General features: G+C 45.5%; 3 protein-coding genes across 3 annotated transcripts; all 3 read right to left on the minus strand.

Annotated features, from left to right (window-relative positions):
• Positions 1-1516: 1516 nt before the first annotated feature.
• Positions 1517-10281, minus strand: LOC108930781 (CLOCK-interacting pacemaker-like). The gene is made up of 4 exons (XM_029252302.1): positions 10004-10281; positions 7997-8147; positions 4908-5062; positions 1517-3269 (listed from the first exon to the last, which is right to left on the minus strand). The coding sequence occupies exons 2-4, from the start codon at positions 8112-8114 to the stop codon at positions 2445-2447; spliced, it is 1098 nt and encodes a 365-aa protein (XP_029108135.1). The 5' UTR covers positions 8115-8147; positions 10004-10281; the 3' UTR covers positions 1517-2444.
• Positions 10282-14120: 3839 nt separating this feature from the next.
• On the minus strand, positions 14121-14761 carry LOC108930803 (histone H2B-like). The gene has a single exon (XM_018746217.1). The coding sequence runs from the start codon at positions 14724-14726 to the stop codon at positions 14352-14354; it is 375 nt and encodes a 124-aa protein (XP_018601733.1). The 5' UTR covers positions 14727-14761; the 3' UTR covers positions 14121-14351.
• A 742-nt stretch (positions 14762-15503) lies between these two features.
• On the minus strand, positions 15504-15851 carry LOC108930791 (histone H4). Its single transcript, XM_018746199.1, has one exon. It carries the CDS (start codon positions 15846-15848, stop codon positions 15537-15539), a length of 312 nt encoding a protein of 103 aa, XP_018601715.1. The 5' UTR covers positions 15849-15851; the 3' UTR covers positions 15504-15536.
• Between the last annotated feature and the right edge of the window lie 1416 nt (positions 15852-17267).

The following is a 17267-nucleotide window of genomic DNA, read 5'->3' on the forward strand; positions in this document are numbered from 1 at the left end:
TGGGAAGGAATGTGAACGAGTCGAGGGCTGCGGAGCGTCGCTGAGAGCATCGGCAACTGTAGCAACGGTAAAGTTGAAGGTTGTTGATGGAAGTGGTGGCAGTAGAAGTGAAGGTGTTAAGAGGGCCTGATGATGTATGGATGAGTGACCCAGTGTAAGTAGTGTATCTAGCAGTGTAAGTCTTCGGGCGCTCTGGTTTCCTCCCACACTCCAAAGAGATGCTGTTCAGGTTCACCTATAGTGTGTGAGTGACAGAGAGAGTGTGTGTGTTGCACTGATGTATGGATGAGTGACCCAGTGTAAGTGGGGTATCTAGCAGTGGAAGTCTTTCGGCGCTCTGGTTTCCTCCCACACTCCAAAGAGATGCTGTTCAGGTTCCCCCATAGTGTGTGAGTGACAGAGAGAGTGTGTGTGTTCCACTGATGTATGGATGAGTGACCCATTGTAAGTAGCGTATCTAGCAGTGTAAATCACCTTGGTGAATAAGGTTTGTGGGCTCATAACACTACATAGAGTTAATTGGAAGTCGCTTTGGAGAAAAGTGTCTGCTAAACAAATAAGGAAATCTGGGTGTGCTAATAGAACAGCAAGAGCAGCATAAAAATCATTATCCATCCAAACGACAACTGTTTATTTCATAACCTGCATTTAATGAATCCACATGAGCAAAGAGTGAGGCCAGCATCAGGCTCTAGGAGACACAAAGCAAAGGACTTCAAAGTTGATGATTAATATAAACAGACATTTTTTACTGTTTAAATGTACCAGCTTGAAAAGCACAGAAGGCTTGTTGCAGTATTTCCTTATAATAGTTCAACGCATACCATAGTCACCGATTTCTGATTCTGTAATGACACAGGATAATGCACTCACAGGGTGCTGTTCGTTTCAATGCTTAAAGCGTCATTGAAAAACAAAAAAGTTTCTTTAAAATTTTTGATACAGGTAGCACCCTTTTGTAATATGGAACTATTTTTGCTACTCAAAGGGTAAGATAAAAATTTCAGATCAGCGTTGCATCTTGTGTTTTCATCATCTTCGAAGCTACGCGCAATGCGGCACATCGCCAGGATTATGTGCAATACACAAAGAGCAACAGAACAAAAACTGCGTGCGTGCAGAAATAAATGACCAGTATCAATATTTCAGTCATTTCTGCACATGTACTGATTCTTACCTTTGATCTCTTATATATACACACAGTACCATCTCCTCGAAATCCTACCTTTAGGGTTACAATCCCTTCACGTTAGAAAATAAACACTGGTTTTGACTAAATATGTATTTTATTGGGGGGGTGCGGTGGCACAGCAGGCTTGGTGGCATCCCGCTCTCTGGCGGGTCTGGGGTTCAAGTCCCGCTTGGGGTGCCTTGCACTGGACTGGCGTCCCATCCTGGGTGCGTCCCATGCTGGGTGCGTCCCCGCCCCCTCCAGCCTTGTGCTTTGTGTTGCCGGGTGAGGCTCCAGCTTGCCGCGACCCCGCTTGGGACGAGCGGCTTCAGACAACACGTGTGTGTGTGTGTGTGTGTGTGTGTGTGTGTGTGTATATATATATAAAACACATCACCTCAGATTTGCAGTTCAGCTACTTCACGCTGCGAGTTACGTGTCGTGCATCTTAATCCCCAACGGCTTGATCTATGGAGGCCTTAAGTTACCACTTCAGAGAATGTACAAGAGTCGACTTGGTATGACGTTATTAATATTGCCAATAGAATTAATAGGGTATTAAATCCACACACGTACAGTAATGCACGGCCACACATGGACGCACATAAGGATATCGCAGAGGTCAGCGAGATGAAGTCTGTATCACGTACCAGCTGCTGGAGAGGAGATGCTGGAAACTTTGAACAAGCCTTTCATGCTGCACGCTGGATTTACCCAGAGCAAAGCGTACGTATGAAACATAAACACGTCTTTCCGCCGCAGATAAAGATATGCAAACAATGCGCGGAAATAAAGGAAGTGAACACGGGGGCGGCTTCGCCGCCGATCTGAGAGCAGCCAGCTTACGGCAGGGCAGCGAATTGCGCAACAGCTCAATGTGATTTTCACTGCTAGTCCTATGACAATCTTCAGCACACCCTCATTAGAAAGAAATTTTTAAAAAAAAAAAAAAATTAAAAAAAATGCCAGCTTCTAACATCAAGCAGCTTGGAACAAAACGGAGGCACATAATCTTTTTTTGCTCAAACACTGGCCTCTGTAGGTGGGTGTAATCCTTTGCCGAAGTCTCGTGTGAAAATTTCCGTGCCCGTTTTACAGTTTTGTCCGCCGGACACCACAGTTGTCGCCCGACAACAATATGGTGCCAGCGTATTTGTCCCGCGGTCGGCCGTATCGCGCAGCGTTTCCCAACATCGCTAGACGGAATGGGACCGGGGTACGGGTCGCACATCGCCTCCTTTCGTCCGTCTTCCCGCCCGCACGCCTCTCGCGGTCATCCCACGCTATTACAAAGTACTTCCTCCTTCTCCAGAAATCCACCGGCGCTCGTCTCCAGGATGATCAGCTGCAGCCGGGCCCACACCTGGGGGTCGCTGCTCCCGGCTGCCTCGACCAGGAGGCTGGCGTGTCTGCGCAGCTGTTCCAGGTCTCCCTGGGTGCGCCGGTTCTGCCGGATCAGCTCCTTGGTGCGCAGGGTGATGTCCAGTAGGCCCGACATACTGAGGATGTTGTAGGTGTTGCGGAAGCGCTTCCGTTTGGTGCGGCACTCGGAGGGGCTACCGGGGCAGTCGGCCTCTCGCGACGCGGAATAAGGGCGGGCGGAAAGGGCGCCGGGCTCCGTACGGCCGGCCGCGGGGGCGCCGGATGCGGGGACGGGAACGGCGGGCTCCATGCCGTCTACCGGCTGCTCCACCTGAGCGTTTGCGGAAAGGCTCCCCGCGCAGCTCGTCTGCGGAGAGCAGCAAGACGGGGAGACGGACGGGGGACTGGGCAAGTTAGTTGCGGAGACTCTGGCTCTGCAGGGTTGGTGCATCGCTCTTTGGTGGGGGGGCCGATGGCCGGGCACCAAGCCGTTGAACTCGGAGAAGCTCGGCAAGCTCCTACCCGGGTGAGGAGCAATTCTAGGGTAAGATTTAAGGATGGGCAGATACTTATTGTGCAGGCGCTGCTTCGAGACTTTGCCCCTCTGTGCAATGCTGCTGCCGCCGCCGCCATCTTTCGAAGCTAGCGGCTGCAGGACGACCATCTGGGGGTGCTGAAACATTTCGACCCCGGGGCAGAAACTTGAAGACTTCACTGGAATGCTGTCTTCACTGGGCTGCAAAACACAGATCATCATCATCACCACCATTAAACTCACACTAATACAGGGAGAATAAATGTACACTTACCCCTCATTATGTGGCCCTAATTCATTCCTGAATATGGACTGTATATGTAAATACCAGATAATTAAATTACTTATTTCATTTTTTCTTATGCAGAAAAACATTTTTTTCCTCCCTCGTAGCTGTTGAATAACGGATAAACATTCACGCAGCTACTCGTGTAATGTAAATGTTAAAAGTATATACGTATATATTTAGGAAGGTGATCAGGAATCGTCGATATCCTGATAAAGTTTTATGCAGCTACTCATGTGATGAACGTTGGTTCGTATGGTGGAAAGAAACTAACTTCACTTAAGAATCACACGTCTGTATCTAAGCGTCTCTTCCTGCTCATGTAATGAACACGTTGTATTTTCTACGAGATGTACGTTGCTTTAGAGAAAAGCGTCTGATAAAGGAATACATGTACATGTCAAAAATTCAATTTGTTTCAAACCCATCCCAAATTCACCCCACAATCATGACAAATGATGCCTAATCATGTCATGGATGCAATGGAAGTTTTTGACGAAGCCCCGATCTCGTCTCGTTGGTCAAAAACTTCCAACGAATGCCAGAATGGAGCCGGTTCACCTGCGGGGGGTACATTTGGTCGGATGGACGAGAGAGACGATATCTGGTCAAGCAGCCCCTCCGAGCGTTACGAATGAGAGGTTTGGTCAACTGAACGGTACGCAAACTAAGATACGCGAGCTAAGCGACACGGAAACTCAGCTGGATGCTGTCAAAGGCCAATGAGAGAAACTTTTCAGCACATGGTGGTTTTGGGAACGAAACTCGTCAAACCGATCGCACCAATAGCCTCGAAACTTGCTTCTTCTGGACTAAATACAGAATCTCTGAATTGGAGGAGTCGGCGAAATTAAAAGGTAAATCGGTAGCCACCCTGTACTATACAAATCATGCAAAAAAAAAAAGCTACCGCTCTTTATGAAACGATGTTCCTACAAACTGGGGAATAAACCTAATCGTATTCTGGCCGAGCGAGTGAAATTACAACGGAATGAGAGGTGGATAAAGACCTCACACGCAGCTTCAGGCGCAGTTACACGGGACCCCCTGGTGATTCATCAGCGCTTTTAGAGACCATTACACATCCCTTTACACCCCTCATTGCCAAGGATCTACTGAAATGCAATCGTATCTGGAAATACTTGATGCTCAGCGTCTCAGACGAGGAACGTTCTTCTCCGAATACCTCCTCCTATGCTCCCGAGAAGACGTGGGATATCGGGGACGTATCCGATCGCTCCGCGTATGTGGACGTATTGGCCATTTCTCCGTCTACTACGTCTGCCTGTACGTTGCTGTGACCCGGGGCTCTTCATAAACCTCACTGAAAGCTGCGAGCCGGACGTGCGAGAAGCCTCGCGTTAGGAGACCGACTAGCGGGGGAGCCTACGACGTACATTCAGACGTTAGAAACATTCGTAAGCTCTGAATGCCATGACACATGTAGCCAGAAGAGAGGCACGAACTGCGACAAATCAATAAGCTGCAGTAGGACTAAGAGCCACAGCCCAGTTCGCGGGCACTCGTGAGAAGAGCGGCGCAACATGGCATACCGGTTTGAGGAGAACATTATTCATGAGGATCATGGAGGAAAGACTCGGATAGGCAGCCCCCGCCGGGGCCTTCTGGGGGATGTGCGGTCTCGAGCCTCGGTCTTGCTCGGTCGCGTCGGCCTGGTCCGTGATGCTCAGGTACTCCGAGCCAGCGTCTGCAAAAGTCATGCAAGATCCACGTGAAGATAACACACATTTTTTCCTCGTGTGAAACTGTGGAGAGAAGATGATCGTTAGGACTGATCAATCAATGCATGGCATTTTCGCTTTTCAAATTTGAGGCGAAACCACTGACGATCGTAAACATCTCACTACGAATACAAAATAACACGGACGACAAGAGGAGATACTTTCATATAAAGAAAGAAGCCATTCAGTTTAACTAAAGCATAAACAATACTAAAAAAAAAAAAGAAAAATTCAACCAACTAAGGCTACTTTAAAGCTGTAACCTCAAGAACGTGACTTTGCATGAAACAAAACAGTCTTAAGGAATAAAATGTTAGCCTACGGGGGAAAACGCCGAACGTTTAAAGCATCTGAAGAGAAACAAGGCAGAGACACGTGTGAATCATTACGTTTCAATGGCCAACGCATTTCGGCCAGAAAGAAAGCCTGAAAATCAGCTCTTTCGCACACACTGCGGCTCCTCTACTTACTAACGTAGAAAATATTTGGGAGCGACTTTGGGCCCAAGGGCTCGTCATCAGTTCTGCGATTCGACTCCAGAATAATTCTATACGCAGCTACTTGCAAAATGTACCTTGAGATTTTTTTTTTTTTTTCTGTATCTCTGAATCTTGGAGAAACGCACTTCTGGTTATTCTACGTCTGCACAAACTTTGGATGGAAAGCATCAGCTAAATACAGGCAGGGCCGTGGAAACGCAGAGAGACATTTTCGTAACACGTCAGCCCTTCAAGCTTTAAAAATCAGCGCACTTGCTGAAATACCACTTTTCTTCTTTAAATGCCACGTTTTCTCTTTAGTTTTTACTCCTCTACCTGCTCTTCACAAGCCCAGTATCACCAATACCTGAACTGAACTTGAAACCAGAATTAAAATGATCACTTGATCAGTATTTGATTTAAACCCCTTGTGTCCAACATCTTTGTGGCGGCGCTCCTTTCCGGACTCGACCGAGGGATGATAAGTAGGTTGCAGAAATCGGTGACAAGGCAGGTCACACTTACACACGTGGCTCGAGGGGGTGACCTCCCAGAGGGGTTATGCAGTCGGGGTAACTTTACACAAAACACACCTACCATCACCCTGAACACCAGTACCACAAGCGTTTATGCTGCTTCAACACACACACGGTAAATGATTAATGGTACCTGACAACTTCAGTTTGTGCATTTACATGTAATTTATTTAACAGACACTTTTCTCCAGTGAACTCTATGTAGTGTTATGAGCCCACACACCTTATTCACCGTGGTGACTTACACTGCTAGATACACTACTTACACTGGGTCACTCATCCATACATCAGTGGAACACGCGCACTCTCTCCGTGTCACTCACACACTATGGGTGACCCTGAACAGCATGTCTGTCCTTGGAGTGTGGGAGGAAACCAGAGCACCCAGAGGAGACCCAAACAGACACAGAGAGATCATGCAAACTCAAGACAGACTGAGCGGGGATCGAACCCACGTCCTCTCACACCACCCAGACACTATGAGACAGCAGTGCTACTCGCTGTGCCACCCAAGCATTTGAACAGTAGTCAAAGTTCCGAGCCCAAACCTATAAATGAACTTCTACATCAGTCCAGACAGGAGTGATCCAGCTTCCAAACAGCTCCTGTACTGGGAAAACCGTGTGCTGTATACGGCCTCTCCGATGCTTTAACGCAAACGTTGAAAGCTGCTGTACAGGAAACGACCTCGGCATAACATGCGTGGGGGGCAAAAGCCGAAACCCGCCTCGGTACAAAAGCGCGGAGACGAGAGGTTGCCAGGGAATCGGACCCCTCTCCAGGCAACCCATGAATCTTTATCAAACAAACTATCTTATTACCTTTATAGATTAAAGGGCATGAGGATCCACAGACCTGGATGGTTGTTCAACCAGCACATGTAACGTGTGGGTACCGATGCCGTAAGGCTTTGAATTTCAGTCAATACTTCAGTCCAGGCTGACAAACGAAACGGAAAGGAAACGCGATACAATGTATCAAACTAAAAGTAACAATAAACGGACAAAAACTGACCGGTAAACGAACATCCGTGTCTCCTTGCTGCATTTGAGCCGTATGATTTTGCCTAGACTGGAATATGTGAAACAACACATTTGGCCGAAACGAATTCAAAGAAGTTTTCGACAAGCAGCGTTTACCTTCCCGGCTTTCTTTCATAATACTTTTATTTTACCTGTTCTGCTTATTGTTACTGTTATGATGGCAGCGATTAATTTTTTTGCTACCGTGGAAAAAATGGAATATCGAACTTGGAACATCTGAAAATAGGTGTTTTGGAGAACTGTGTAACAAACACTAACTTTTTGTTTGATCTCTTTTTTCCCCCCCAGCTCTTCATTCCTATTAGCTGTTGATACTAACGGATACATACAAATAAAAAGAGAGGAAAACAAAAGACATTGTTTTCAGCTGCCGAAGGTGTGAAACAGTGTTTTTTTTTTTTCTCTTCCCACTTACAACAGCAAGTGCAACAAGACAAAGTGACCGTCTACAACCTGTTTCCCTGGAAACCGAGGAAGGAAGAGGAGACACAGCGACACTGCAGAAATAACCCAGATAACCGTCCCGTGGAGAAAGCAAAACCTTGCAGAGGCCACCTGGGAGGCAGCGTAAGGGCAGCGCTACCGAAAGACGAAATGCGTTCTGAGGAACGGAGGCCCGACACGGATGTTTCCATCAAACCAGAATTCAACGTTCTGGAAGGTTCTAGCTGATTGCGTTGCACCATTTAATTTAGTATCACTTTGATTCTGATAACCAAAGTAGGTTCTGGGCAAATTCTTCCGTGTCAGCGACCGAACACTGAAGACTAAGCAAATATACGACAGCGACGAAGCGACGCCATCGTGAAGCGTGGTGAAGAATCATCTGCGCGGCAACAGACCTGAGTATCCGGAATCCCTCTCAGATTCCAGAGCGAAGTTCTCCTGCTGCATGTTTTTCTGTTTGACCGCATCAGCAGAGAACCTGCTGTGGCTTCCTGGTTTGGTCTTGCTTCTCATTGCTGCTCTTCAGAGCCCAAGATGCTCAGAGATCTGCGTGGGGAAAAAGGCCGAACAGTTACGATCAACGCTGCACCACGGAATCTGAAGTTTAACGACAGTCCAAAATTAATCCTGAGGTTTTCCATCCTTTCTACACCAGGGAGCAAACCAAGGGGCATTTTCCCCTTCAAAGAATAACAATCGTAAGATTTCGGAATAACTCTAGATTGAAGCCATTATTGCTGCGGACACCACACCTGTATTCGTAACAGCTATAAAATGAGGAGTTTGCAATGTGGGGAAACTGTGATTGAGACACAGAGCGGCTGAAGCAGTCTGTAATAAATGGAAATAATGCCAGAGAAACACCATCTGCCCTTCCTACCCCAACAGAGCAGTTTATTCCCCACAACCTTTACTTATTCAGCTGACAATGTCCTCCAAAGTGACTATTAATGTTCAGATTACAATTAGTTACCCATGTACAGCCAGAGGTGAGATGGGAACCTGTGACCTCCGGGTCTAAAGACAGGAGCACTAACCACTACACTACCAGCTGTACCCCAAGGACCTGAATAAGCGCTTATTCTCTCACTTATTGGTGGCAGAAATAAATGATAACCATATTAACTGCAATTATTTACACAGCTCTGCGGAGGACAGAGCCCACGAGGCTCAAAATGTGCGTTCGGTCACGGCAGGAACTAACTGGGGCGGACGAGTTGGCCTCTAAGAGCGAGACGGATGGATGGACAAGGAGTTGAACGAAGGGTTCAACCACAATCCTGAGCTCCAGTGATTCCTACAGCAGCAGAGCTGGTAGTGTAGTAGTTAGCACTGCCGCCTTTAGACCCAACGGTCCCAGGTTCGAATCCCACCTCCTGCTGTAGTACCTACCCTAAGTTACCTCCAGCAAAGGTTACCCAGATCTATAGGTAAATAATTGCAGACAGACTAACGCTGCCAGTGGCTTTGGAGAAAAGTGCAAAATTCCCGCAATGTAACATTGACAGGTGCGCGCGCGACGCGTTCAAAGGGAGCCGCGAGCTGCCGATCCGATTTTCTTCTCGCACAACAACATTCTTTAACTGAACAGAGAGCCTGGCCTGTAGGGAAAGGAAGCGCGAATAAAGAGCGGTCTGAAGGGTGACACTGACCGAGTGCGAAACACACCGGACACCGGACACCGGCTTCTTACTTAAAGTTAAACCATCCACCGCCAGGAACACACACACACACATTTCGTCATTTTCCTTCCAGGGCACTTTTTTTCGTAATAGCTTTATGCTCAAAGCCACACACAGTCCTGCTTTACTCCATTTTTTTTTTTACTATATCAATCAGGGTAAGAACCGCAGCGCCGCGGCAAAGGGCGCTTCGCACCTTGAAACGTCCACAGCAGAGTAAATGCGGTAAACACAGCGGATGCCGCCGACAGCTCGTACTCGTCTGACGGCGGTAAAACAGTTAGGAACGAGTAAAGACGGGCAGAGAAGAGAGAAACGCAGTGAACGCGGCAGCCATGGAGGTGTAGCAGAGGGCTCGAGTCCCGCGGGAGGAGCGGATCGGAGCGGCACTTTGAACGCGCACTCAGTCGGCTACAACAAGGGGCCTGTTTTACTGTCTCGGCTCCGTCTCTAACGCAGTCGCTCGCGTTCGGACACAGTGAATCCAAATCGGGTCGCGTTTAATAACCTTCTCGTCTGACTCTTGGATCATCGTCGTCGATCCGATCGATGATCGTGTTGCTCTCACGGCGTTGCAGAGTTTACAAATTATTTTACACAGTTAACTGCAAACACAGACACTTCAAGTTCAGGAAAACGAAACGTGAACGACATGATCATCATCATCATCATCATGTATCGTGTAACTGCAGCCGGGCGGGAAAACGAGCACAAACTGACCGTAGCGAAGCAGAGACGCGTCGGTCGGTCGGTCGGTCGGTCGGGTCGCTCACGCAGCTCGAGTCGCACACACGGCACACGACACAAGACACATGGCGCGGAGCAGGTGACAGCGGACGGAGCCCTGAGTCAGCGCGCGCTCACGTGCACAGGGGGCGTGTCTTCACGGCTCGTTCGCCCCCGTCACGTTATTCGCCCCACATCCCCAACGCTCAAGCACGCGATCCAGCTAACGGCGCCGCTCGTTTCGGTGGGCGGCGCTTCCGGGGGGGACAATATCGCACCGCTTCCCGTTGCCGTATCGATGCTTTCTCCCGTCGTTTCCAGCGCGGGGGCGTGGCCGCACGCGCCTCGAGCGGAAGCGTCAGCCTGACGTACGCGTAGCCCCGCCTTTGTTTATTTTTTTTTGGCGCGTTTCCGCCTTGGCTCGCGACGTGGGCGCGAGCCGAGAAACGTGAGCGCCGGAGGAGTCGAGCAGCTGCTCGGTGTCGCTGCGCTCTCATTTATTGTAGGGAGCTTGGAAGTGCAGATGTGGTGGAGAAGCGCGCCGCGCATAATTAAATCAAAACACCGACGTGTTTGTCTGGGGAAAAAAAAAACATAAGGCAAAGATGGAGGCTTAATTACAACCGATCGCTGTTATTTTTCTTTTCTGTCATCTGTTTTATTTAAAATTTACGTTTACCGTAAAAAAATCTGGTTACATAGTTAAGGACCTCTGTCCTCCTCGAGAGTACAACAGAAGCACCCCCTAGACATGATCCTCAGTGATGTCCCTGCATCTGCCATCACTGCATGATGATATGGCTTCAGCTCAGTCTCACTCTTCGTAGCATCTTGTTCAAACTGCAGTCTTTTTTTGTTTTTTTGCCAAAATGCAGTTGCTATGGATTGTCAGTTATTCCGATATATATTAGGTAACAAAAGCATACATTACAAGACAGTATTATGCAGGCCAAAACAAACTGATTCCATAAATACTACACTAGATGAGTCTTGAGTTCTAACAAAAAAGGCAGGTAAATCATGCTCTTCACTGTAATTTTTGGTAACATTAAGTTTATAAAGGTTCACATTTCTGTCGTACCAAAAAGGTTGCGGTGGATTCAAGTGGCAGCGGTACGGTGGTGTGAGAGAACGTGGGTTCGGCCCTAGCTTAGCCTCTGTGAAGTTTGCATATTCTCCTTGTGTTTCTGTGGATTTCAGCCGGGTGCTCTGGTTTCTTCCCACAATCCAAAGACATGCACTTCAGGCAGACTGATGACACTAAATTGTCAGTAATGTGTGAATGGGTGAGTGAGTGAGTGAGTGGCCACCCTGTGACGGACTGGCATCCTGTCCAGGGTGTACCCCTCTCCCCACCTTGTGCCCAGAGCTTCTGGGATAGGTTCCTGTTCACTGTGACCATGCCCAAGACAAGCAGTTACAGAAACTGAATGGATGTGCTCAGACAGGTTACAGCATGAGGCAAAGTTTCAAAAATACTTAATATATTGTAATATATAATTATATAAATATTTAATTAATATTGTTAATATAAAGGATATAGGGGGGCATGGTGACATAGCTAGTAGCACTGCTGTCTCACAGCACCTGGGTGGTGTGAGAGGACATGGGTTTGATCCCCACTCAGTATGTGTGGAGTTTGCATGTTTTCCCTGTGTCTGCATGGGTTTCCTCTGGGTGCTCTGGTTTCCTCCCACACTCCAAAGGCATGCTGCTCAGGTTCCCCCATAGTATGTGAGTGACAGAGAGTGTGTGTGTTCCACTGATGTGTGGATGAGTGACCCATTGTATGTAGTGTATCTAGCAGTGTAAGTCAAAACGGTGAATAAGGTGTGTGGGCTGATAACACTACATAGAGTTCATTGGAAGTCGCTTTGGAGAAGAGCATCTGCTAAATAAATAAATGTAAGTTTTCCATCCTCTTAGTTTCACATGCAAATTCTACAGAAAAATTCTAGTGTCCATGCTACCATCTCTTCAGCACCAATAAGAAAAACCACTTAAATGTAAATGATTCACAGGTATTCCCTTCCATGTAAATGAGTCATTGTTTTTACTGAAAAGTCCTGTATGAACTGTACGTACATCACCTGTCCTGCACGGATAACCAAAGGCAGGACTAAGGAGGGAGGTGCAGAGTTGAATGAAAACACTCCGGCACATAACACAATTCATGGAAGTTCTTGAAAAAGGCAGGGTCAAGAGACAGACAAACTGGTGCACATTTAGTGGTCTTTGTATAACAAGCAAACAATGCTGTCAGAGACGAACACAACTGAAGGGAAACCCTTATGACGTCACAACTTGCGTCGCACCTCCGACGTGTGTATTTCCTATGTGCTCCGTATTTCTTTTACACCAAGACAATACATAAGGAAAATGTTTTGGAATTTAAAAAAAAAATAATTAAAAAAATTGCGCAACACTTCATTCAAGTAGTTAGTGTTCTTAAAGAAATGTTTAGGGGAAAATGCATTTCTTTGGTTTCCTACGAAGCTTTTCGAGGCACAGCTCTGGCCTCTGTAATAAAATGTATTACTGCCCATTTATTATAAAATGTATAAAAATACACTTTGTGGAAGAAACTAGTCTGCTATGAATGCTTGCTGTCAAATGACTACAGAAAGAACTTAAGCACTTAATACTCCACTACATTAACTACAAAAGTATTACTTCGGTAAATGTTTTCATTGTCTGAAACTTACTGCTCGAAGTTCTTAAAATATATTTTAAAAAAATTACATAAACATAACTAAAGCCAAACTAGAACAGCATCACACACACAAACACACTACTGCCGTGTTTTCGAATGTTACAAAAAAGAGGAATCGGGATCACTTGGACAGGCCTCCTCCTCTCAAGCCACCTGGAGGAGGATTTGAGCAGCTTCACAAACGAGTCCCTCACATCCTGATCACGGTAATGCCACGCGGAAATTTGCGGGGGTTTGATAAAAAAAAAAAAAAAATTACATCATGAACAGTTAAATGCCCTCTAGGAGTAAACTGGTGCAATAAACAACGCTATTTATATTTAAATTTATTTTTCACATCTCTTATTTACTTTCCCTTGCATTGTATATAACATACATGGACAAACATGTCTAGTGTCTATTTTGTATATTGTGCACTTTGTAGATTTTCTTCTTTTTATCTTTTATTAGCCCATTCTTTCATCTGTGTCTTGTCACTGTCATTCTGTCTGTGCTGTGGAAATTTCTGTCACTAAGACAAATTTCTTGTATGTGTAAACATATTTGGCAATAAAGCTCATTCATTCATTATGTAGAAAAGCGGCTGCGCTGTGCAGCTGCAGTATAAAATATCGCCACTAGATGTCCGTATAGGACCCGCTTCCGAACTATTCGGCAACACGAGCCGAAGCAGCGTGAGATGCGTCGGAGCGCAAAACCCCCAGCTATTCAACGCGGTAAGAATGTAGAACATATTAATAACATAAGAAACATTAATGCAGGCAATTCGGTTGGTTTAAACTTTTTACATAGCGCTTCTCTCATCGGTGCACTGAGTGCTGAACAAGGTTGGTGTAAAAATTGGTGAAACTAAGTTATCCACTAAAAAAGTGTGTGAAACAGTGTGTGCCGAGCTTGCGATGGACTGGACCCACCTCCGCCCCAGCGTAACTCTTGCTTTTCCGCCAGTTTATCCTCGTATCCTCATTTTGAATTTACCCTCACACAACAATCGAGTACAACTGATATAAAGCTGCTCTTTTATTGGCTACGACAATGTCATGTCGTTCTCCAATCAACACAAAGAACGCCTATCCTGCAAGCCTTTGCAGGTACGCATATGCTAACGTACTAGTTTTCAGATATTTACTTTTAACTGAAAGTTCAAATTCCCGTACTGTAACGTCGTAAATTTATGCAGTTAATGCATTGAATATTTTGCTTACCTATTGTCTAGATCAATTCTTAGCACAAGCCACTGAAACAGCTCAAGACATTTTGAAAGCTTGTTACATTGAGTCATGTATATGCTTGATGGCATCATCTTAAATTTAATTCTTAAAGTGTTGCAGTTCAATCAATCGAGAGATTTCGTTAGGAGACCCAAGTAAGTAGGTAAAACGCTGAGAGGTAGGCGAGCATAAGAGTAACATTTATTTGGAGAAAAGCATAAACAGGAAAACTTCACAAAGAGAAATGCAATGGTGACATAATATATCAAACAAGTAAAGCACGTGGAACATTAAGTATCAAACATTTCAGTATAATAAGAATGAAAGGTATTAGTGGTCTATAAAGCACTTTTGCCCCCTTAGAGGAAGAAATGGGTGGCTCTTAAAAGAGCCTTTGGGACTTGTTTGGGTCACTGGTTTACTTGGAGCTCGTGTACTTGGTGACGGCCTTTGTACCCTCGGACACCGCGTGCTTAGCTAGTTCACCAGGCAGCAGAAGGCGCACAGCAGTCTGAATCTCCCGGGAAGTGATAGTCGAGCGTTTGTTGTAATGGGCCAAACGAGAAGCTTCTCCAGCGATGCGCTCAAAGATGTCGTTCACGAACGAGTTCATGATTCCCATTGCTTTGGAAGAAATCCCAGTATCAGGATGAACCTGCTTTAGTACCTTGTAGACGTAGATAGCATAACTCTCTTTCCTAGACCTCTTGCGCTTTTTTCCTCCTTTGCCTGCCGTCTTTGTCACGGCTTTCTTCGAGCCCTTCTTGGGTGCTGTCTTCGCTGTTTCAGGCATGGCTGAAACTTCTACAGAAAAACAACCTACTCGCCCAACACGTCGCCTTATATAACATGTAATATGTAAATATGCTCGTCGAAGGAAGCACGGATTTCATTGGACGCTGAAAGCCCGCCTTATGACGTTCAAATTCTATTGGTCTCTCTATTTTGGCGCGTTCAACAGTACAAACAATGCATTTGTGGAATTGTGCTTTTGTTCAAATCAGTTTTTTTACCGGGGTCTAAAAAAATGTTGCCGGTTGTATAACCGAATAAAAGAAGTTGAAGTATTACAGTACTGTTACCGTGTGACATAATTGCCTATGAAGGTAATCAATTTGAGTAGTATTTAATAGATTACTACCAATAGATGCCTTTTACAGTAATTCCACTGCTTTAAAAAGTCAGTGAAAGGTTACTTCATTGAAGATTATTAAAAACGATTTATACACACATTCTAACAGACCTGACACTTTAGATATAGAAATTAGTGTGTTGTCATAAACTGAGATGTTAGCCGTCAGAATTTTTGAATGAGGACTACTGGATGATAACTCATTTTAGAGAAATTACTGCTCTGACGTGATGATTAACTTCGGAAGTGCGTTTATCTAACTATTAACATGTGCTCCTATACAAAAATTTTAACTCTTGTTTTAACTATTATGTTGAGACGAGTCTTGTGGTAGAATAAGTTTGTGGTCTTTGAGAATCTCCATAAAACGGATACGTGGGAAATTTATTACTCTTTCTTTGTTTAAGTGTGTGGCTCTTAAAAGAGCCTTTGGGGGGGGGGAAATAGTTCTTCTCAGGCAGTTACAGAAGTTTAGCCGCCAAAGCCGTACAGCGTGCGACCTTGGCGCTTCAGAGCGTAAACAACATCCATTGCGGTGACCGTCTTTCTCTTCGCATGTTCCGTGTATGTGACAGCATCACGAATAACGTTTTCTAGAAACACTTTCAACACGCCACGGGTTTCTTCGTAGATCAACCCAGAAATACGCTTGACACCACCGCGACGAGCCAGGCGACGGATAGCGGGTTTTGTAATACCCTGGATGTTGTCACGCAAAACCTTCCTATGGCGTTTCGCGCCTCCCTTTCCAAGACCTTTGCCGCCCTTGCCTCTTCCAGACATCGCTTCAGCTTTCTCTTGCGCAGCACAACATAAACTAAAGAAGCCACCCGGCTGTCCTCATATTTGTTTCAACGAAGACGACCTGATTGAGACCAGATCATACGAACTAGGTGAGCGCGTAGAAAGGGCGCCAAGCTACTTACAACGACCTCACAGGATTGCAGTGTCTACGAAACGAAGATACCGTCTGCTTTATGTACATTTTTGTTCTTTATCTGTCGTTGTACCTTACTCTCCGTTTTCCCAGAACAATATTCTTCCTCTAGGACCTCTGTCAGTTAGTTGATTACAAGAATTAATTGAGGAGGTGGTATGTATTACTACACACACACACAGGGCCTATAGCCATAACATATATAGCCAGAAATATAGTGCTACTGTATATGTATGTATGTATGTCTGTATATACATATTTACAAATTAATACTTAATGTTTATTGTCATGTACATAGTACAAGTGTATATTGCACAATGAAAGCTGTTTGTGCATCTCAGACTGCAATTCTAAAGACAAACCAGGCAATAAATACATAGACAGTAAGTATAGCAGTTAGACAAAAAATTTAATACTGCAACATTATGTACAACATTGGATGATATATGCAGAACACACCTTGGGTAAAAAACACTTTTTTGAGCAGCTGTAAGTGTGGGTAGGTTTTAAGTGGCCTTATGGCTTCTAGGTAGAAGCTGTCCCCGATTCGTGTGGGATGACTGATAAAAGTTGTACCTGTGCAACAAAGATGAAGAGATTGAAAAGGGCCCGTGTTCGGTGACTGAGGTGTGTGATAATGGTGCTTGTCTATTCTGGGCCAACCTCACCATGAACCTCATTAATATAAAGTGACATTACTGACATTTAGCAAGGGTAAGTGCCTTTTGGTAGGATTCAAAGCACTCACGTGGTTTTCATGGTAAAGGAGGATAAGAAAGTGATTTACTGTTGCCTTCTTCCACACGTCTTTGGATTACGGATAAGATCCCAAATGCAAACAGCCTGAGCCAGATTCAAACCTGTGGAGGCATCAGTGCTACCCTCGCCATCGCCATCCAGCAAACGCGAGTCCGGTAAACAAAGGGGAAACTGAATATCATTATTTTTTTTATTTTTTTTTTTTTTGTCAGAAATGTGCTTTTACATTAGTAATTAATCAGTTAAATAATCCAGAAGCAGTGTCGTTATGGAGCATCTGCACCAAACCAACGTGGATAAGCAGTTTTGAGTATTTTTCAGCATGGGGTTTCCAAAGCAAATCCCCACTGATAAGCGATGTCCTTCATGTCTTGTGTTTTGAAGAAATTGTGCAATTTAACCCACAAACAGACAAGCTGGCTGAATGCTATATTCATCCATCCAGTTTTTTGTAAGTGCTTTGTCCTGAGCAAGTTCCCTGCCAGATGCACTAGGTGCAGTGCAGA

The sequence above is a fragment of the Scleropages formosus genome, chromosome 5, assembly GCF_900964775.1.
Source record: "Scleropages formosus chromosome 5, fSclFor1.1, whole genome shotgun sequence".
NCBI lineage: Eukaryota > Metazoa > Chordata > Actinopteri > Osteoglossiformes > Osteoglossidae > Scleropages > Scleropages formosus.